Source organism: Parambassis ranga, chromosome 22 (assembly GCF_900634625.1).
Source record: "Parambassis ranga chromosome 22, fParRan2.1, whole genome shotgun sequence".
NCBI classification, from domain to species: Eukaryota; Metazoa; Chordata; class Actinopteri; family Ambassidae; genus Parambassis; species Parambassis ranga.
The window spans coordinates 2454680-2477154 of NC_041042.1; the positions used below are offsets into that span (position 1 = coordinate 2454680).

The 22475-nt window shown below is 45.5% G+C and overlaps 1 protein-coding gene across 11 annotated transcripts in view; it reads right to left on the reverse strand.

Annotated features, from left to right (window-relative positions):
- Positions 1 to 8651: 8651 nt before the first annotated feature.
- fgfr3 (fibroblast growth factor receptor 3) overlaps positions 8652 to 22475 on the reverse strand; it is a 49371-nt gene continuing 35547 nt past the window's right edge. For 2 of the 11 annotated variants that reach the window (XM_028396325.1, XM_028396317.1), the window contains exons 8-18: positions 18549 to 18693; positions 17915 to 18090; positions 15795 to 15943; positions 15594 to 15715; positions 15408 to 15518; positions 15133 to 15323; positions 14907 to 15029; positions 14350 to 14420; positions 11932 to 12069; positions 11752 to 11857; positions 8652 to 11578 (exon numbers count right to left, since the gene is read on the reverse strand). In XM_028396325.1, coding sequence (XP_028252126.1) covers positions 11414 to 11578; positions 11752 to 11857; positions 11932 to 12069; positions 14350 to 14420; positions 14907 to 15029; positions 15133 to 15323; positions 15408 to 15518; positions 15594 to 15715; positions 15795 to 15943; positions 17915 to 18090; positions 18549 to 18693 — 1497 coding nt within the window. In that variant the 3' untranslated portion in view covers positions 8652 to 11413. Of the gene's footprint in view, positions 11579 to 11751; positions 11858 to 11931; positions 12070 to 14349; positions 14421 to 14906; positions 15030 to 15132; positions 15324 to 15407; positions 15519 to 15593; positions 15716 to 15794; positions 15944 to 17908; positions 18091 to 18548; positions 18694 to 19924; positions 20070 to 22475 lie in introns of all 11 variants that reach the window. The other 9 variants (XM_028396324.1, XM_028396315.1, XM_028396326.1 and 6 more) reach the window with 7 other exon arrangements.

Genomic DNA, 22475 nt, shown 5'->3' on the forward strand with positions numbered 1-22475 from the left:
AGAGTGTAATTACACCATCGACCACAGGCTGAGGTTTCTTTCAACAACGGAGGCTGTTGTTGAGGGAAAAAAAAAGACTTTGGTCTTCTTTGGCATGCAGCTGTGAAGGGAGGAGAGCCTCACACTCACCTTCCCTGGAAACAGTTAGCCTGCACACACTGTGTGTGTGTGTGTATTCAGAGGGGTCAGAGGCTGCAGATAAGTCGATTCAGGCACTGTTTGATCGAACCTTCCGCCTAAGATCTCTTTTATTATTACATATTTAGACCTTATGTAGGTCAGAAGCTGTTGTAAATGTAGAAAACCACACTGTAAACGTATCTAAGAATGCAAGCGTATACACACATACACGTACTGTATAATTATATCCGGCCCGACCCGGCTGCGCTGCGTCTGTCATTTGTACAGGAAAAAGTCAACATTTCTCCGTGTGTTTATCTTGCAGTGCAAATATAATATGCAAGCATGTAACACTATACGGCATCTACACCACAAACCGCAGTAGCTGCCTCTGTTGTTGACGCTTTTATTTAGGCGTGCTCTGGAAGAATGTCGGCGATGACGGAAAACACATCAAACGGCCGTGAAAAAAAAAAAGGACAAACTGCACAAGAGCTGAAGCTGTTAACATGCACGGTAATGGGTTTAAAACACTGAACAAAGCATCCAATGAGACCTGCAGCCTCCAAACGCATGAAGAGGACACATTCTGGGGATATTCTGACATGGAAACAAGAAGGGAAAGCATGTCCTATGACATTTATTGTTAATCTTTCTGTTGTGCAGTCCAAATTAGACACCTCAAACGCCCTCCGCCACCGTTCACTACATTCCAGCATCGCTTTAATTGAACTTCCCAGACAGTGCCAGTGGTTGCTCTCCAACGCTGCACCTCTGTATTGATCGTGGAGAACAATGGAGACCCAGAGGGGCCTTTGTAGTCCGGTTCTTAACAGAGAGCGTCGGTGGAGCACAGAGCCGCCGGACTCACCTGTCACTGCACACTGCACAGTGTTTAATCTCCACCACAGCTCATCCATCACACCCTGACAGCACAGGAGACAGCAGCTATGTTTACATGCACATGGCATTCACTCCTGAGTAACCTACTTACTCGACCATGATCGATTCAGAGTCTCAGGGACGGTTTTAGTGAGAAATATGTGAAAGTAAAAGCAGATAGGATCTGTGGGACTCTTTGTGTCCATGCAGCTTTATAACTTCATTGTGGGTCAGCTTTGGACGTCAATAAATCAGCATGGAAAGTGAGCAGCAGCCTGCCTACGAGGGGAATCCTCCTCTGTTTATTTCCCCTGAAGCTTCAGTCACAGAGGGAGCCGGCCGCCGGACCAGCGGGCGCAGAGAAGAACGGAATATTAAGTGTTTTCAATCCCACGGTATCAAAGGGTCATGCAAAGGTCTGGCAGCTTAACCTGGATGATACCTGTGGGTCCAAGCAGGCCAGCACATAATACATACGGTACATTAAACAGCAGCTCAGGTGAACAACAGATACAGAGGCCGGCCTGGCACAGAGATGACTAGAGGTGCACGGCTTTAAGGCCCCGTTCACACTGGAGAAAGTCATTCCAGCTAGAGTAGGATTGAGCCCAGACAGCCTTTAAGCTGGATGCGTTCACACCTATTTTCAAATCTGGCTAGCACACACTTGTGTCCGCACTCAATCCGGCTTCATCCAGCATGTTTGCTGACCTCCAAACCACTAGGTGGCGCCTCGTAATATACAGAGTCCGTTCACGCCGCAGTAGGACCGCGTGTGCACATGCGTCATGCAGTTTTTTGTCCCGTGTCGCGCCCCGTGAACCGGAAGTAGCACATCGCTAACCGGAAGTAGCATGTCGCTAGCCGGATTCGCTTGCCACATTTGCGTTCCCACCTGAGCCACATTTGAGCCAATCCGCATTCCGCATTGAAATCAAACTGGATACAGCCGGATTCAAGGTGTTCACACTCGGAAAAAAACACATCTGGATTGATCTGGATGCGGCCGAATCCTGCTTAAGCCACATTTTTTCCCCAGTGTGAATGGGGTATAAGGAAACAATCAGACATTCTGAGATTTTAAGTTAAATTTAATAAAGAATTCCATGTTAGTTGTGGCACCTTGTGATAGTTCTGTCCTACTTTTCACCTCATAAAGTTGAGTTATTAACTCATACATTTGTGACTTTTTAACCTCACATATGTAAGAAGATTATTTAAAGTAGGTTTGTGGAGTTTTTTGTAAGTTTTACTTTTAGCTTGTAGATTTGTGAGGGTTTGCGACATTTTTCCAGGCATGTCCCGATCAGGTTTTTTCTGAGTCCGAGTCATTTGATCTTGAGTATCTGCCGATACAGAGTCCTGATCCGCCACAAAAAAAGGACGAATGGCAGGTCACTCATTGCGCTCATTTGCGTTACATTGCTGTTATGTCCTGCGCATTCGTGCTGTCCCCAGGCATATAAATGTTACAAAAATGCAAAACAGCAAGCAACCTCTCACACCTGAACCAACAGTCACACCCCTACACTACAAGCCAGAGAGCCATGGTGCGCAGCACTACACTGGATTAATCCGCAGAAATTCCTTAACGTTGACAGCCCTAATAAATATATATATATCCGAGTCCTGATCGGGAGGTAATGTCCGATTCCGATCGAGTTTGAAACCACGTAATCGGGCCTGATTTCCGATCATGTGATCAGATTGGGACATATCTAATTTTTACCTAATCAATCAGTGAGTTTCAGACCTCTTTCACTGCTGACTTTTTACCTCATAGACTTGCAAGATATTTCCTTGGAGATCTGTGATGTTTACCTCATTGCTTCAGGAGTTTTTCCTCATTAGTCTGCGAGTTGTGCTTCACAGATTTGACCTCATTAGTGTGTGAGACTTTACCTCATCTATTTGTTTTTCTGCTGTGATCTGTGAGTTTTGACCACATGTTACTTCTGAGTTCATAAAGTTTCTGTCATAAAGCAGAAGACGCCACATGTGTGTGGTTTTCCACTTTTAACCTTTTGGTGTCAAAAATGCACCCCCACATGACGATCAACCACGTCGAGGTGTGCTGCGACTTACCCTGATGATTTCACCGTGCGTCAGACTCGGTGGAAACATCCTCCATCAGCGTCCGGAGACAAACGTCCCGTTCACGCCCTCCCGTCCATCGCGCTGTGCACTCGCTCCCTCAGCTCTGTCTTGGCGGTAGCGGCTAAGTTTCACAGGCCCACTTTAAATTCCACATTGGTAGCACTGTGTTGCCTCAGTGTCATCAGTCATGTTCATTTCTGTCTGACAAAAAAAGAAACAGGAGGAAGTGTGTGTGAGTGTTTCTGTGTATGTGTGCGTTGCTGTGGATGATCAAAACACTCTGCAAGGTCACACTAAGAGCGTGGGCGAGAAGACGAGATGAATCGTCGGCGCTGGAAGTTGTTAAGTTTGTCATTGATGCTACTTTCTAGGTCAGACGACTGGGGGGGGGGGGGGGGGGGGGGGTGATTGGTGCTCACAGTGGGGCAACCTGCAACAAGCTGAGGGTTATAAAGATAAAGAAGTGGGGTCGATCGAGAGCGAGCGAGAGAGAGAGAGAGAGAGAGAGTGGTCTTTCTTTGTTGTTTACCTTGAAGGTTTTTTGCATGTGGAACCATTTTCCTCGGCACTAATGACTCCTAATTTCACGGCAAATAAACGAAACAATGATGCCTTTGAGCCTCGCTTCATTTGTGGAGCACTGCTACAAGACAACATCACATTCTTTTCCAGTTAAAGTGCAGCTTAATGTTCCGTTCTTATCTAGTCAGTGACCTGAGAGTGCACTGAGGTTTAAGTCTAAGGTCTGCTGTTGGAGCCACACCGTGATGTTGTTGTTGTCTGGATTCTGTCTGGCGATTTTTATTTTTGGTTTCTTAGGCCTTAGATTTAAATTTTTACGCCACATAAATATCAGAACGTTCAGACTCTGACAGCTGACCAGCATGACGACCTGTTTGATGGTTGCTGTGGGGACCAGGCCTCCAGCCCCCTCCAGCCCTCAGTGTGACCTGAAGCCAGTGGCCAGGTGCTAACAGCTGAAAACAAACCAGAGCTAGTCAGAACTCCCATTATTCCTGCTCTTCAAGAACTTTGACCATTGCACTCTAGCCTTCAGCTTCTTCTCTTATTGTGAACTTCATTGACCAGAAGGCCGGCAGAAGAGCGTAGAAGAACTGCTACTGCTGCTTTAGCATTCTGGGAGCCTCATGCTAACTTCAGATGAGTATTTGTTGTATCTGGTGTGCTGTGTGTAAACACTGAAGTGATGCTACAGATGGATATGCCTCCTGTAGTCCACACTGCACTCGAGTAATGATTTGTTTGCGTAACCTTTCTCTCTCCAAATCACCAAGGACACTCTCAGAAAACGTCCACGGGGATCCATAAACACACCGTGCCCTCCTCTGCCTTGACTCACTCTGAAAACTGCTATTGAACACGGAGACACCATGACCTACACGGCGTGATCGCACATCATGGACGAACATGTCAAAACAGCTCAGAGACGACTCCCGAGAACCAGGCCCTTCCCGTCACCCTCTAATCCAGCAATTAGAGAAAAGGCCAGAGAGATGGAACAGATGGTCCATAAATGGGAATGGCACAGGGAGTCCTGGCCATCCATGGTATTCCTAATCTCTCCAAGGAGGATGACCGAGGAGGGGAAGAGAGCAGCCATGCTGCAGCAGCGCAGACTGAGGTCAGGTGGTGCTCTGCTAATAATTCATAGGGCTTGTTTCAAGCAGAAGGGTGGGGTTTAACTATTTAGGGGTCACAGTGCTTCAAATAAAGTGACTGTTGGATCCAACCAAAGAGAAACACTAAGAAATATGAATATGTATCATGTTTCCTAGTGGCCAAAATGCACACTCTCTCTACATAGGTAGTGGATTATTGTCTCTCTACAAAGCCAAGGCATCCCAGAGACACAACTATCCCAACACAAACATACCGTGGGATACAAAGAGATGTACACACATCTGTTTTTTTATGTAAAAATGTTCTACACAGCAGCTTACACAACACAAAAAAACACACACAGAAGAGGACCTGCAGCCATGTTAACAGCTAACAAGTCTGGCTGGTAGGTGACAGAAGAAGAGTTTAAAAAAGGCTTACTGGTCGTTCTTACTTCAAAATATTAGTCCACCAAGAGTGAGGACTGTCCCCCAAGTCAAACCAGTTCAATCCAAACACAACATACTTCACAGACAGACTTACATGCTGTCCAGGTCAGCCATCTTAAATCTCAAATCAGTCTGGTCTGTGGATGGTGAGGATTTGTGCAGCGCCCCCATGTGGTTTGGAGTGGAACTGCACACTAGAGCACGGCCTCTTTAAAGCATAACAATATAACAATGTTTTCACAGTTAAGACTTTATTACCTTTTTTTGTATCTATGTAGCCTAATGTGTGTAAAGCCAGTAAATAAACACTACGAACCACACACATGGCTCTAACACTCATTATGTTATTTACATTATTTGTTGTTCGGAGTGAATCAACAGCTTATTTGGCGCCATTTTGGAGGACGATGTTTGCTGAGGATTTAATTCCTCTCGTCATTTATTTGCACCATCATGCACAATGTTTACAGAGCTTTAGGAGTGATTGTTGCTGCTCTGACGGACACTCGAGAGGAACCCTGCATCTACGACCTCAGCAACAAACAAACCCACGCCGGTCCCCAGACTATCATCAGGTCTATTCCTGCCGCTCGGTGGGACCGCAGTTCTCCAAGGAGCGCTGAAACCGGATTGTTTTACACACACCTGTTGCTGAACATCACTCGGCTACACGCCTGTCTCAGAGGGAGCGCAGTTAATCGCTGATTTGGCACACTTACAGTGACAACATACCAAGGTCCAGTTTCAGGAACTTAGTATGCACACACACACACAGATAGTATCACTTCAGGCCTCTGACAAACACACTTGCACTTAAACATGTTGTGTTAGAGCTACAGTAACACACACACAGTCTCGGCAGCCATCTTTGATTTTTTTCTTCCTCCTGTTGACTCACCAAAATAACTTCAAACTGTGCAAAACACATAAGGCTGTGTTTTCAAAGAGAATTATTTTCAGTTGTCTGCAAAAAAACAAGAGGGGTGGGGGGGCAGAATGTGTATGTACTGGAAAGCTCGACGCCTTGTGGCTTTGACTGAATGGGGAACAATTAAAGTGCTTTTTGGCAGCAGATGAAACCAGACGGCGATAAAAATGGCTCCTCAGCGCGGGCGAGGTCTCTCAGTGCGGCCTGCTGCCTGGAGTCATGAGAATCATCCAGAAAACTTCCCTCCGTGGTCAGTCTCTGCTCTCTTTGTCATCATATTTCATGTTGTATCATATGGGGAAGTCAGCCATAACCTAGAGAGAGGACAGGCTTCGTAGGAAAACAGAAACGTCCCTGCAGTGGTGTCTGAGCTGGGGGAGCCCAGGCCCGTCCCGAAACATGAACTAGTCGCCTTTTTTGAGGCACTGCCAAGATGGCGGGAGCCTTCAAAGAGCTTTAAAACCATCAGGATGGATCTGTCCGCCTTTATTTACAGTTCAGTGCAGTTGTTGGTGGTCTGTGGGATGCAGGGAGGTCACCCTCTGGACAGCAGCAGTGTTCTCCAGCAGGAGACGCAGGCAGCTGTGAGTTCTGCCCCCAGTTCCTGTTGATTCTGTCACACAGTGAACAAATTAGCCTCTCATAGCATCTTAACTGCTGTTTAATCACGGAAAGTCTTTGCCCCTCTGTCTTTGTTTGTCGAGCTCCAGTTCCACGCCCTCCCTCGCCGCCTCGCTGGCTGCAGCTCAGTAAACGGCTGCTGAGGAGGGAAAGCAGGCGGCCAGGCAGGCAGGGGAGGCTGGAGGGGTACTGAAGCCAGTCAGCCAAGGTGGGAGGGCAAAGCTGGACAGTGACAGAGGGGAGAGAGAGAGAGGGAGAGAGAGAGAGAGAGAGGGGTCTATGTATTCAGGCTTTTGGCCCTCAGCCCGTCTCAAGTGCGTCCTGAGGGGAACATCCTGCCCCTCGTTGGAACTTCCTCGGCCGGCTGAAGTGGTCCATTCACGGAGGTCTTGTGAGGGGGGCTTGTTTTCACTGCTAAATGGATGTTTCTGTTTCAGAGGTGTTTGCGCTGGTGGACGCTTTCCATTGCTCCCCCTGTTCTCCTCCTCCTTCTTATTCCCCCTTAATCTCCTCCCCCCCTCCTCCCCCCTGCCCTCTGCTAACTACCCTCTCAGCTGCAGTTCATCAAACTCCCACTTTGGGCTTCTGTACGTCCTTTAAACCACCTCTCACCAGGAGGAGGAGGAGGAGGAGCTGGAGAGGAAGAGGTGTGGCAGTGAAGTATAAGTGATGGGGGCTGAATCTGAAGCCTTGATTCTGCACTCAAATAAATGTGCAAACTCTGACGTGGACTCAGGTTTCCTGGCGTTTATCTGGACTGCAGTTTGTGTGTGCTGCGTTTATGGACCCTGCAGGTTGCCTCTAGATTTAAAGACTCATTTACTGTGTTTAAGTGCGGGCATTAGTTTAATGATAGGTTGAGCCTCTATGCTGGATGCTCAACAAGTCAACAAGGAGGTGCTGCAGTTCCTCAAATGGCCACTTGAGGGCTAAGTCCATGTGTGCACCCTGGTTCCTATTTTCTTCTCGATTATTACGTAGGTGCGTCGTCACCGGTCTGCAGCCTGGCAGAGCGTCACACCGCGGCCGCTCTGCTGCTTGTTTGTGTTCAGTTCGGTTTGTTTGTGCAGAAAGAAAACATCTTCCGATAACTGTGACGGCACTGACAGCGTTCAGACGACACAGACTGAGACAGCGGGCAAACAAACACGCTGACATGTGTACTCTGTGGTGTTTGGGTTCCATGTCATTAACATAAAAACTTTAGAGAATCCTGTTTTGGTTTGTTTTGCCAGTGACAGACAGAAAACGCCATTATAACATGTTTATTGAAAACCTTTTTTGACAGCATAGTTTGTCAGGCACAGAGAGAGAGAGAGAGAGAGAGCGAGAGAGAGAGAGAGCTGTGAAATAGCTGTATTTTTCCTCCCAGTGGGAGATGTTTGCCCAGAGGGGATGTTGTGGTGGAATGTTACAGAGGATTCATCATGATCAAAACAGGTACAATGCAACAAACAAGCTGTGAATTACAAAAACAAAACATCATCACATAATGCCAAATGGTTAGTTCCACCTTTCTATGTTAGAAACATGAATACAAGGGGAGGAAAAATAAATTATGAGGGGCTGAAAAAAAAAAACCTGATGTGGAATGCAAAATAAAGAAAATCATTTCAGAGCTCACACAGCTACACAAAACTACACAACTATAAATTAATCTGGACTAAAAAGGGGCACAGTGGGGACGAGGAAGAGCTGTGTGAAAACAGAAACACACACACACACACATGCACGAACGTGAGGAGGTAAGAGTAGATGTGATGTCTGTGGAAGCGAGCGCCATCTCCACATCCTGATTATCTGGTGGGAACGCAGAATAAATAAAGATCGATGGGAGAAGACTGCAGGCGGGTGGAGGTCAGCGCGCGACTGTACATACAGTAATGTAGTCCCTCCCCCTGCTCTGAGGCTGTGCTGTTTGTTTATCAAATAAAAAACAAAGAAAAGAAGCGGATTCTGAAGCCGCGTTCAACATCTGTGTCGAGGTTTCGAGGCAGGAACGGAGGATTTCACATCAGAGCTGCTGAGCTTTGAACTAAAAATACACATTAAATGTATATTTTGACATTGATCTCCAGTTTGATACTGAGCTTCCATTTTTTTAAGCTGCTGAAAAACCAGACAAGATGTTTAAAAAAAAAAAAAAAACATTTAGAGAAGTGATCATCCAGGATGAGCCTGACGTAAAGATGGCCGCTCTGCACCGCCCTCCGGCTCTTTAATGAGGAAACAACACTGAAAAGCAGAATGAATAAAAATACTCTCACCATAGGGAAAGCTTTTACCCAGCATGGAAGAATAAATAAACCCATCAGATCCCGCCAACCTTTACAGAAGTGCCTTTTTATGTCTGATTTAGAGAAGCGATGCTGATTCGAACCCCGACTGCTCGTACATTCAGAATAAATCTCCGTTTTGTTTGCAGGCACTTTATAGACTCGGGCCAAAGCTGGAAAACATAAACATTGACTTTACAAAGGCCTTGTTTCAGTGCACATTTAAACACCAATTTGAACACTTTTAAGTACTTTAAATACTGTGTGGGGGGAGTTTCATGAAGCGCTGACTCAGCTCACACTGACTCAGGCCTCTGCAGAGAGCCCTCGTAGCAGCGAGTGTTTCTGAACCCTTCCGTGTCAATTTCCCTTTTTTTCTCTTTCGCTGTAAACGTGTACTTTTTGGGGTCAGCTAGAGAGACAATTAAAAAAGAAAAGGTGGAGATATCCATTTGGCAATCCCATGATCCTTTGCTGCACGCGCCGCCTACATTCCACCGTGCAGGCCTTTGGTGCCGAGATGTCGGTGAAACAGATTTTTTAAGACTAATTTGGCACGTTTCTCAGAAAGACCCACCACAAACCTCAGAGTCTCCTTTAACACACATTTATATTTATATACTGTATATATATATATATATATATATATATTCTTTTTTGTTTTGCTGTATGACCCGTAGGCTGCACAGCTTGCCTTCATGTCAGTATTAATACTACAGAGCAGCGATAAAATCTCTGGGCAGACTTGTAGCACATTTTGACGCCGTTAGCATCGACCCTGTGACCTTTAAGAATGAGTGAAGCCTTCAGGAGCACCTTTAAGAGGAAACAGTCGAGTGAGGAGGGCCACGCTGGGGGCTGCAGTTCCTCAAATGACCACTAGAGGGTGGCTCCAAAAGTGAGTCGATTAAAATGTCTGTTTAAAGTGATTTGAGTGGCAGGTGGAGCTGGTCTTAAATTGATGCAGCCATCGCCCACAGCAGCCCATATATGTTGCTGCCAAGATGGAGGTGGGTTCCTTTAATTTTTAATCTACCAGATTAATGGGCCATCATTTAAGAGGGAACTCAAAATCCCAGCATGCATTGCAGCTAAAACAGGAAGCAGGTTTGGGAGAAACATTTTTCCAAATACTCCAAGCATATTTCTTAATAACAGAAGCATGCTGGGAAATGTAGTTCACTCATAAAATGTAGTTTAAAATCTATAATTCTGTGGATTTTTCTTCACTGTTTTTACCAATAAATAACCTTCATTGAGCATCGGGAGGATGTTTCCATTAAAAAGCTGATCAGGGTCTCTGAAGGCATCGTACGATTCACAGCTGCTTGTTTCTAACGAAGCCCTAAACGGTCTCTCTGGCACGCCGCTGCTTTCTTGACTTCTTCACTGCTTTCTCAGGACTCAGGAGAGCCCTTCCTCCTCCTCCTCCTCCTCCTCCTCCTCCACACATCATACATTCGTATTTGTTTTTTTTCATAGCTGTAAACAAACCAATAATAAAAAAAAAAGATGGATCCAAAACCAGAGGAGCTGTGAGAATAAACATCATAAAATAAGTTACAAAAACAAAACAAAAAGAAATAAAAATCTTTGCGTACAGTACTAAAATCTAAACTAAACCTTTTGAACGTAAGAACCACATGTTAAGTCTATAAATATCTTTACAAATATACACGTTAATTATTCAAATAAACCTTTTCTGATTAAATGTTTTACACGTTCGTGACAGTGTCTTGCGACGCTTCCATCCTAAAACAATATCTTAAAAAATGTCATTTTTTGTCTTTTAAGTACATGGCTGTGGACACCAATATCATACATATTTGCATTTATATATTTACAATAAATCACTTTTTTTTTTAAAGATACATAAAAAACCTTCCAAACCTCATTGTTCTTATTACTGAATGGCCCTGAAACTTTGAGTTTGTTCCACGATTATCACAAAACTGTGACGATGGTTGCTGCAGCTGCTGAAACACCTCCTCTGGAAGAACGAGTCCCATCACCATCATCATCATCACCATCATCATCATTATCATCATCATCATCTCCATCATCAACATCCGTTGCTGGTTTCTTGTCTTTCGGTTTCTTGCCTACCAGTCGCTCGTCAATGCCCTTCACGTCCTCCTCTTATTTCCTTTTTTTAAACTCAGTCTCAGGAGGTTTTAATCCCAGTAGGCACGGAATGGTTGTCCGTAAGAAAAAAGACTGGCCCGAGTACAAAAATATAATTTCATTTGTGAAAAGAAGAAACACGGCAAAAAAATAATCCTTCACTGTTCCGGAGGAGTCTGGGGGAGTTTAAGACGAATCGAAGAGCTGTGGAAGTATTGCATGCTGAGTTTGTTGTTTGTTTTTAGGAGTCACTGAGAGGTGATTGTTTTGTCACAGGCGGCGTGACCTCGGTCCTTTTATGTCCTAATCACGCCGTTGCTGGGAAGCTGTTTGGGAAGACAGGGCTCGTCAGGCAGAGGGTCGTGGGCGAACACCGAGTCGTCTCCTGAGGAGCAGGTGCTGTTGGAGTCCTGACAGGTGGGCGAGTACTGCTCGAAGGGCACCGAAAGGTCCAGGTACTCCTGTCAGAGGAGAGGTCAGAGGTCAAGCTCAGGTGTCAATGTCAGAACTCGTCTGTGGTTGAATATTTAGGAAGAAATAGTGTGTTTTTTTCTGGTTTTCGGGGCTTTCTGGTTTAAGCTTGTGTAGCTGCTTTGGCTAAAACATTTATATGCAGCCGTGCAGTCGGACTTACATCTGTGGAGGTCATTGATAAAATCCGGTCGTGATCTTCTACCAGCTGTCTGAAGGTCGGCCTCTGCGACGGCACCGCATGCCAGCACTCCCTCATGATCATGTACCTGTAAACACAGCGTCAGCTTGTCATCGCTCTGCAGCGCCATCACTTTAACATCACTCATGTTCTGACACCTACAGCTCGTGGGTGCAGTTGGCAGGTTTGTCCATCCGATGTCCCTCCTTCAGCAGTTTGAAGAGCTCTTCGACGGGGATCCCCGGGTACGGCGAGCCTCCCAGGGTGAAGATCTCCCACAGCAGCACGCCGTACGACCACCTTGAACACACACACACACACACGATGAACACATCACTCACAGCCTGCAGCAGGAGGCTGTAGGCATCAATCGATCTGTTTAGGGGAGGTATCGGCTTTAAATAATGCTAACAGGCTAACAGACGATTTAAAAATCAATCTGTAAAAATCAACAACTCTTCCATCAAGCCAGAAATGAGACGACACAGACAGCAACGAGAAGCCGGTTTTATCCTGTTTGGAGAGGCTGAATATTGATTCGGGCCGGGCGCTTCGTCCTCATGAGAACATGTCCAACACAGGTCTCATTATGTATCTGTTTTATTATAAATAAGGACAATTCAAAGTGTCCGACTGCTCCAGGATGTATGTATGTCTGTTATTTTTGCTGCTTTCAATCCTTTAGAAACTTTGCACTGGGATTCTTCAGCACGCCAAATAAAGGAAATGTAATCGATTCCTTGTTTTGACGGCTCAGTGTGGATGGAAATCTCCAGAACAGCAACACGCCCGGACCTGAAGCGAGCTCCAGACATGAATGGAAAAACGTATTATACAGCATCCACATTTGCAGCCTGTAAACCAAGCCATCATCTCTGGTCCTTTCTCTCCCTGTGGCAGCGGCTCGGCTCAACGGCTGCATTATTCCTAAATGTCTAAAGAAACGAGGGAAAGGTAATCAGATAATGGGCGGTCTATTAACCCAGCGTACTATTGTCCGCCTCTTCGTCCAGTGAATTCAGAATCAGACCCCCTCCTCCTCCTCCTCCTCGTCCCACAGTGCCGCTCTGAGGGCTCTAATCGAATTATCCACGCTCCGGTCCAGAGGCTGGAAAACAGCCGCTGGTCCTGGCCCGAGCCGGCTGGTCCGAACAGAGGGAGGGACGCCAGAGGGAGGACGGCGGTGAAAGAAAGACATCAACGGTCAGTGGTGCAGCTGAAGACGCAACAATCAGGTGTTTTTGTCCCCCTGAGCATGAGATTTCTCACCTCCCCAAACCCTCTGCATAAAAATCTGCCATCCCACAGAGTCATCAACCGATACATTAGGTTCTCTCCGATATAAACCCGTCCTCTGACTGTGTGTTTGGCCCACACCTCGTCCACCAGGTTTGTGCGTCACTGTGAAGGTGCAGTAAGATTTGTTCACTGCTGCTTTTATGAGGTGACACCTCTGAAGCTGCTCAAAATAAAATCCTCACCTTCATGACCCTGACTGGGAGAAAAAAACACGTACAGGCTGAGGAAGGAGGGGGTCTGCAGCGGCACTCAAAACTGCGATAAAGTGACGCAGGCCTGAAATACATAATTATCCATTATCCAATCCAATAAAAACGGCTACTGAACGTCATCTGTGCCGGGCCTCCCTCTCTTCAGACAGCTAGGTTTTACTGTTTAGTTGTGTTTTAATTGTTTTTCTGCTGCACTTGAGGAAAAACCATCACAGGTCAGACGTCACGGTCCCTCAGGGTGTGTGAGAGTAAACTGGCTTCAGAGCGACTACTGTATGAAGGGAGGAGGAGGAGGAGGTTCGGCGGGCGGAGTGACTCTGTAATCCAGACCTGCTGAAATAACAGAGCGGGCTGATTCTCCCCTCGGCCCGTTCCCAGTCTGGTGTAATCACACGGCGAGCCAGTGTTGACAGGGGCCCGTGTTTGGCTTGGATGGCTGTGCTGGGGACACAGCGTCTGGCTGAAGCCAGCGGGCGGGGGAGGGGGGGGGGGGGGGGGGGCTGAGAAGTGGTTTAGTGGGGGGTGGGGGGTGGGGAGACAGATTGACTTTGTGACCTCTTCGTCTAAACTCGTCTTTCTTCTGCTGATCGCAGCCAACACGGAAGCAATCAGAGGTCGTAAAAGGTGTGTTTGTCTCCGCCGCCCCGACTCCTTTGAACCGCTGCAGGAAAAAAAAAAACACCCCGAGGGAAGACCTTGTGATAAATCCACTGGCCGCCTTATCTCCTTCTGTTCTGGGGCAGGTTGGATTTGTGCTGATAAAACAACAGTAAGATGTTGAGTTTCTGTCTCCCTCTGATGTCGTGTTGGGAGATTAAAGAACAAACGCAGCAAGGAATGCGGAGCTGCTGATACACAAGAAGCTCAGGATTATCTGGCGAGTTGGGGTCGACAGCGAGCGGCAGATATTTGGAGAGGGAACGCTACGATTTCATATTCACACGCACAAATTCTGCACTTGATGCTAATGTGCTCAGTCATAATATTTCAACAGCCGGATTCCTGCAGCGTACAGCATCTCCACATGAGCGGACAGTCGGCATGTGGCGGTTAGATTGTGCAAACTCACACATCGCTCTGGTGCGTGTAGACCCGGTCGAACAGAGCCTCCGGAGCCATCCATTTCACGGGGAGACGACCCTGGAACAAAAGAGGCACAGCAGAACCGCATCGGTCAGCAGAACCATTCTGTACTGAACACACGGCAAAAAAACGTGGAATCGGAAGTTCAACACCTGACTCCCTGAACTCTGAGTGGCATCAGAACAAACATGAAACATGAAATTATTTGTTGTTTGATGGCAACATTTTCAACTTTTTAACAACTCTGCAGATCAGCCGATCGCCTGTGAGTCAACCATGACTTCCTAGCTGCCCTAAAGTGTGCGGAATTTTTTGTTTTTTACAGTGCTAATGCCTTATTTTTGGAGAATTGTCAGTGGTGAAATGTCATTGTTTAAGCTGCGCTTTCATAAGTTTTTCAGCTAGAACTCCACATTACACATGATGCATTCAGGGACCACTACAGAAGGTTAAATGGGACAGAACAGGCACTGAATATGTGATATTCTTCAAATAAATGATAAATAAATAATGATTTCCTGACAGAGATGGGCTGGGACTCACGTTTGTGGTCTTTTTGTAGTAGTCTATATTGTGCACATCTCTGGCGAGACCGAAGTCGGCGATCTTCATAACGTTGTCCTCCGTCACAAGGACATTTCTGGCAGCCAGGTCTCTGTGGATACACTACGGGAAGCAGAGAACACACACTAAGCGCCATCCTCCACACAACGCACGTTTACACTTCAGAGGCATCGTTTGCTGTGCGCTGAAGGAACGCTGTGCTGACCTTCTGAGAGGCGAGGTACTCCATCCCTCGGGCGACCTGGTAGGCGCAGGACACCAGGTCTTTGAACGTGAGCTGCTCGTCGGGGATTTTGCAGGTGTCGAAGGAGTAGTCCATGCCGGGCGGCCGCCGCGCCCGCAGGTACTCCCTCAGGTTTCCTTTGGAGGCGTATTCCACCAGCACGTACAGCGGCCCTGCAGACACACACACACAGAGACGCCGTCAGTATGCGGCCACTTCCTGTCTTATTCATCTCCTCCTTCATGATGTGGACTCACCGTCCTGTGTGCAAGCTCCGAGCAGGTTGATAATGTTTTTGTGTTTGCCGATCATCTTCATCATCTCCATTTCTGACACCAGGTCGGACAAATCTTTATCTGTGGCGTCATCTGAGAAGAAGCAAAACTCCATGAGGCTCTTCTCTTGTGGAATATGGAGACAAGCCGTCATGCGTCATGCGTTACCTTTCAGCATTTTCACAGCTACGGTCAGCGGCTTGTTGGGCTTCTCCTTGTCGATGCCAACCGCCTCGGCCATAACCACCTGACCGAAGCAGCCCTCACCCAGAGGTTTACCCAGAGTGAGCCTGAAACAGAAAAGATATTGCAAACGAATGATCTGCCTGCACGTTGAAAACAACATTTGCACGTGTGCAGCTCTCTTACCGCGTCCGAGGGAACTCCCACTTGGGGTCGGAGGGCAACTCGAGCTCTGAGACGTTAGCCAGCATTGGCCCGTCGCTGGACGACAGGCGGGCGATCCTGACCAGCGGGGTGTTGGAGTTCATGGAGGAGTTGGAATCCAAGGACACCTGCTTGGGTGCAAAAAAAAAAAAAAACTGTTATCGTCTCTGCAAAGAGAGAGGAGACAGAAAAGACTGGGCCCTGACAGAGAGGTTAGAGGTTTGATGCAGGAAGGTCTAACAGATTTATCACACTGCTTTCTAGGTAAGTTTTAGTTTTTTACAGAATCTTTTCAGTGCAAACGCTTTATTTTTGGTGAATTTTAAAGGCATGTAGCTATGACTATATTTCTGATGGGACTATACATCCCACATGATGTATTCAAGGACCAACGGAAAGTTCAACGTCTGATCGTTCTTCTGTTTTTAGGCCGTGACGACAGACTTCTTTAATTATCAGAAAAGTAAAATAAGTCTGATGAAGGTGACAGAGTTAACTTTGAAGTTTAAAACAGCTGTTGACTCTGAGCAGGGCCGATGTCAGAGCTCTCTCAGCAGTGACACCTGCAGTGACTTTTACAAACAGCTGGCCCGTGGCAGCACACAGGAAGAAGCAGGAAGTAACAAAGACGAATGAAGCTGGGACGCAGAGGCGGGATGGACATCTCTATCCATCACCCAGCTCCATTTCCAGATCGGCGGTGCCGCCGCTGAGCCCGTGGGCTCCATGTCCCCCCCCCCACCATTTATCTGACTGCTGCTTTTTGATGGATCTGTTTGTGTCGGCCGGCTCAGCCCCTTCAGGTGGGGTCCTGAAACAAACATGTCCACTTACCAGACTTCTCTGACTTCAGGAAAATGAGAAAAATGCTGTGTGGAAAAAAAACAAGCCCCAACCCCACCACAATTTCAGAGGCATGAAAAGTAATATCTGATAGAACATGCCAGAAGGTTTACAGGAGATTTACTCAGAGTTATGAAAAAGAAAGGAGAGAAGCTGGAGATTAGCTTTACAAAAACGAAGCAAAGATTACAAAAAATGCAATAAGAACCTTCCCAGCACGGCCTTATAAGAGCATTTATATGAAGGAGCAGGAGAAGAAAGGACTCCGAGGCAACACAATTAAAGCATTTTCACAAAATGAGCTTTCTAGACCTCTTTATGCAACAAGAAACACACGGTTCCCTGGCTTTTAGGAGTTGTTCCAAGGAACAGAACTCTGACTTTTAGGTAATCTCATGTAAAAAAAATGCAGCACAACCCTTCAATTATGGAACCCAAAGGCTGGAATCTGCACAGAACAACCGCACAGGGCGTGATCGGCCGGATAACGACACCCTCATCTACATCTTCAGACAATATTTGTAATGAGGAAACCATCGCTGCCTGGATTATAATTAATCCAAGAGACCCAAGAGAATGGAGCCAACAGAGCGAGGCCTCATACATCCAATGTGTTTATGTCAGCTAACTCCTGACTGATATTAAATGATAGACACTGGATGCTAAAATCTGTTTATTCGGCTTGTTTACCATTATGAAAAGATCTGTTTGAACCCGGTTTAAGCCTGGTTTGCCATTCGCCCTCCATGTCTTAGTGCTAAGCTAAGCTACAAATCTTTCTTTCCCTTGTGTCCTCAAGAACAGTTTTCAGTTTTCAGCTCAGATGTAGTCATAAATATCCTTCCTGTTGTTTGTGTCCAAAGTGGATCTTGGACTTGACGGAGGGGCGGTCTTGAACGCAGCCCTTTAGAGACAATGACGTGAGGACATCTTCAGGCTGTGGCGAAGCAGCTGCTCCACTTTATGTTTCTCTCCCAACAGTTGAGGGGCGAGTGTGTGTTACACAGAGAGTGAAATCTAAAACTAACACTGACAGTCACAGGAGGGCATAAATATCCCCGAGCTGAACCTGCTCCAAGATAAATGTGAACACATGTCACCAGTGTGATGCCTTCCAGCGTCCGCACTGCAGCGTTTAGACCAGAGGACCAATAAGACTTTGTATACGTTGCAGCAGAATTTAAATGCTAAATAAAGACGCGAGGAGAGATCGTGAAAGGGAAAAGGCTTGTGCTAATCTTGTATCTACTTTCTGTTACCTGTCTCTTGAGGGGGAACTTGGACAGCTTTTGCACGGGCGGCGTGGGAAGAGTTTTCTGCGCCGTCATCCTCGTGCGGCAGAGTACCACAATGACCACGGCGAGGATGAAGAGGACGCAGCCTGTGACGTAGATGAGGATGTCGGCGTATTCGTCTTCTTTCTCTGGGCTCACTGCTTCAGGAAGGAGGGAGAAAAACCATGAAAAACACACAGGTCACAAAACTGTACAGTGAAGATGTGTTTTGTTCAGTAGCGTCTCTGAAACATGAACCACTGCATCCGCTCTGAGGGTTGAGACGACAAAGCAATCAGCTTGTAGTTTTATCCTGCAGCAGGTAATTGCACCTGTGCTATGCATCTCCCCAGGGGAGGTAATTATTGTCTTCAACGCTGAACACAGAGTCGTCTCTAAATTGCCTCGTAGCCTTGAGACGATCTGCTCTGATTAAACAGTGTCTTTCTGTGAAGGAGGGATCGCACCATGTTCAATTAAAGGGCCAATAACAGGTTTTAATGCACTTCAAATGTGTTAACAGTCTATAATAATCAGAAAACACTACTACTGCTACTGCTACTGAGCAAAACATGAAACAAGTACAGGTGGAAGAACCTCAGAGTGAAAAGGAATCTACCTGGAAGCACCGTCAGCCAAGCAGAGTGGTAAGCATAGCCGATAGAGTTCCCTGCCAGACAAGTGTACTCGCCCGCATCCTCAAAAGACACATTGGTTAAGAGGAGAACCTCTAGCTCCTTATCGGTAGTGTTAATACCGGCCGTCTGTGAAGGAAGGGATAGGATGGAGAGAAGAGAGAGAGAGAGAGAGAGAGAGAGAGAGGTGTCATGAGCCCAAAGCTTCTCAGAGGAAATAAACCCTGGAGGAAAGAGCAGGACTGAAGGTTTGTTTCTGCTGACAGCGCCGCCACCATCACCTGAAAACACCCAAGCACAGCACCTTCACCACACTGCAATGAAAAGCTGGAGAGTTCAGAGTGGAGCTGCAGGCGCTGTGATGGGTCTGTGTGTGGAAACATTTTTTTTTTTTTTAAGTGCTAACACGATAGAATTGTACCTGAACACATCGCAAAAGCTGCAGACAAAGGCCGGCTAACATGAAGGAACCACAGATACCACAGTATCTGCTGGAAATACACAGAAATATGTTTTATCATCAGTTTCTATTCCAGGAGTGCCTCAGGGAAACATTCTGGGTCCACTCTCAAAGTCGTTTCACTACTGTTGTTTGAAGAAACTTCAAGTCTGAGCTCACTGATGCAAAATATCATTAACATGTCATTTCAGCTGCACAGGCTTCAGACTGACTGCAGCATGTTATCCAAGCAGAGCTGCTGCTTATAAATAAAGCTTTAAAAAATAAAAGAGCAGCACTGCACTTGGTGGTTTTTCTCTTTCCACTAATGTTTTCTGTGATGACCAGCGGGGGAGTGTGTGTTTCAAAGCCAGCGTGTGATGTGGTTTGGTAGAAGAGGGTGAGGTGCAGGACCGGTTCCCCGTGCCTCAGTAATGAACACTGACATCCAGACCGAGTTATGAATCAGAGTCCTGCTGCAAGCTTTCATACAAAAGCACATTAATATCGCTGGAGAATGCACTCTCGGGGAAATCAATACGGGTTTGTGTGTTTTCTGGGAGATTTGGTCAGGGGCGTGTGTGTGTGTGTGTGTGTGTATTTCTGGGTAACGGACTGTAGGAGTGTGAGGGTGAGACTTCTGAAGTCATAGCAGTAATTAATGGGCCAATAGTGTGTTTGATATTGATCGGGGAGGAAGAGAAGTGGCGCTGGGAGTTAGAATGGATGATAGCTACCAGATAACAAAATATGAGCAAAGAAATGTGTGTGTGTGTGTGTGTGTGTCCTGTTGCTGAAGCAGGATAGTAAAACCAATGAAACCCATAACCAAGAGCATGACTGCAGAAAGGAGGAGGAGGAGGAGGAGGAGGCACAGCAGGAGATCAGATGTGGTGATCTGGCTCCGAGCTCAGGATTTACCTGGTGTGTGTATCTTAAGCCAGAAACCGTTTTCCGACTTGCCTACAAAGTTTGAGGCGCGACACCAGTACTTCCCGGCATCTTTCTCTGTCACGTTGGACAGTTTCAACTTACTGTGGGCCTCAGTGTGTTTACTGACCACACTCTGCAGAGGGGAAAAAGAAATCAAGAGGGGCACAGTCACACCTCGTGAAAACACATCATTCCACACATCTTAGAGCATGCTAAGCTAAGCTAAGCTAGCACAAATATAAAGTATACATTAAACAGGCCGACTCCATGCACTCAATCACTGAGAGATCTTTAGTTTTATCAGTCATTTCTGTTTTTTTGAGGCCGAAATGAGGGAATTTCTGGATTCTTCGTCTTAAATCTAGTTTAAATCAAAACAGTTGACTGTTAATCTCAGAATCAGGGTCTTATCTGCAGAAATAATCATGGAAAACTTCCGATCAGTTTTAACTTCTAGGAGTTCCTCAGGGATCTATCCTGGGTCCCCAACCAAAGACATTTTTCCAGTGCTAATACCAATTTTTTTTACCTGAAAATTTGAGTCCATTGACTTTTAGAACATGTCTATACTTATGCTAAGCTAAGCTAATCCTGCACGGACATTAGAGCTTTAATGTTCACATGCACATACTGTCTGTTTTTCTTCAGATTAAAGGAATAAACACACACACCGTACACAACATCGTCACAGGACCACATGCTGTCTGCTGGTAGATTAAAGGCACTACAGTGTGCAGTGTGTCAGTCTTCTTAAAGCATGTATACACACACACACACACACACACACATTGCTTGTGACAGGCTCCTGAGCAGAGAAACTGAATAATTAAACGGGCAAAGCACATAAAGGAGAAAACATATCATGTTTTATAGTTGCTTAATGAACATCCAGGGCTCGGCTCCAGACGCCTCCCTCTCCCTCCCCATGCAGGGAGAGTCGCTCGTTGTTAACTCTTTTTCCAGGCATCAAAAGAGCGATTGAGGCAAAAAAAAAAAAAAGCTTGCATGACCCCCCCCCTCATCTGTGTTTAACTCCTGCAATATATACCACACATGAGAAAGAGCATATTATGTCTGAATGAACTGTGGTGGGCCAGGACACACACACACACACACACACACACACACACATACACACACACAAATCTCTGTAAATACTGTTTCAATTATGTGGTAGTCGAAAATAGAGCGTGGAGCCGCGGTCTGGCTTCACCCCCACCCTCTCTCCCTTTCTGTCTCTCTGTTTCGGTAGGCCTCGCTCTCTCCTCGCTCTCTCCTCGCTCTCTCCTCTCTCTCCTCTGGTTATCTCAGTCATCCTCTTTTTCTGTCTGCCACTGATTTCTCAGATCTTCGAACGTGCAGGACAATGTACACACAGTGCAGAGTGTTTTGCAACTACAACTGGTTAAATAAACAGAAACTTACTCTGTCAACAGAACACTGTACTATGTATCCAAAAAGTCCAAGACCAAGAAATCAATCATTAAAATGGATTAAACTCAGTTTTCAGTTTTTTTACACTTAAAAATACATGAAAAGAAAGAAAAAACATCATATATTAATTAATTAAAATATGTTTTAATTAATTATGTAGACATTTTAATGTATAATTTAAAAAATATATTTTACAATTTATTCATTATTTAATATTAATAATTTAAATAATATAAATAATTGCATTATTTAAAATATTTTTTCATAAATAGAAATAGAAAACAAAATACACATATTAAATTATTTATATAATTTAAATTACAAATAAATATATATATATTAAAAAATATTACTATATATATATATAGTAATATTTTTTAATATTATATTTAATTAATTAATTAATATTATATATATATATATATATATATATATATATATATATATATATATATATATATATATATATATATAGTGTACTATTTTTTAATGTATATAATATTAAACAATAAAATAAATAAATTTTATAATAATAATTTTAGAATTATTTATTTGATATAAAATCATATTAAATAAAGATGGTCTGAAGTTGGGCCCTGAACAGGTTATGATGGCTTCAGCTGTAAAAAAATCGTGTCAGCAGCCTGAGGACCCTGAATACACAAGTCCTGAGTTTTAAAGTCAAAGATTCATCAGCGGCTGACAGACAGCTCAGTTAGAGCCCCGTCTGCCGTCACTCTTCCTCATCTCTCTCCTCCCTCTCAGCTCCAGTCGCTCTCGCTTTTCTTTTGTCTCATTTCTGTCTTTCTTCTCCTCTCTCGCCCTCCATCTTAACCCACCGCTCTGTCACACATTCTCTCTCCCTGCTGACTTTGCCCTTCCTCGTGTTCCTCCACTCATTTTTTCCATGGCTTTTTTGGGTGCCTCTTCCCTCTCTCTCCTCCTCCTCCTCCTGAAACCATGCGACGCAGCACATCTGACGGCAGCGGTGGTTAACAGAGCCCGTCTCTCTCCCTGCAATGCCGCCACCACAGCAGTTAACTTAGTCCAAACCAGATGTTTGTTTTATCCCCCCCCTCTCTCTCTGGAGGCAGAAAAAAGTATA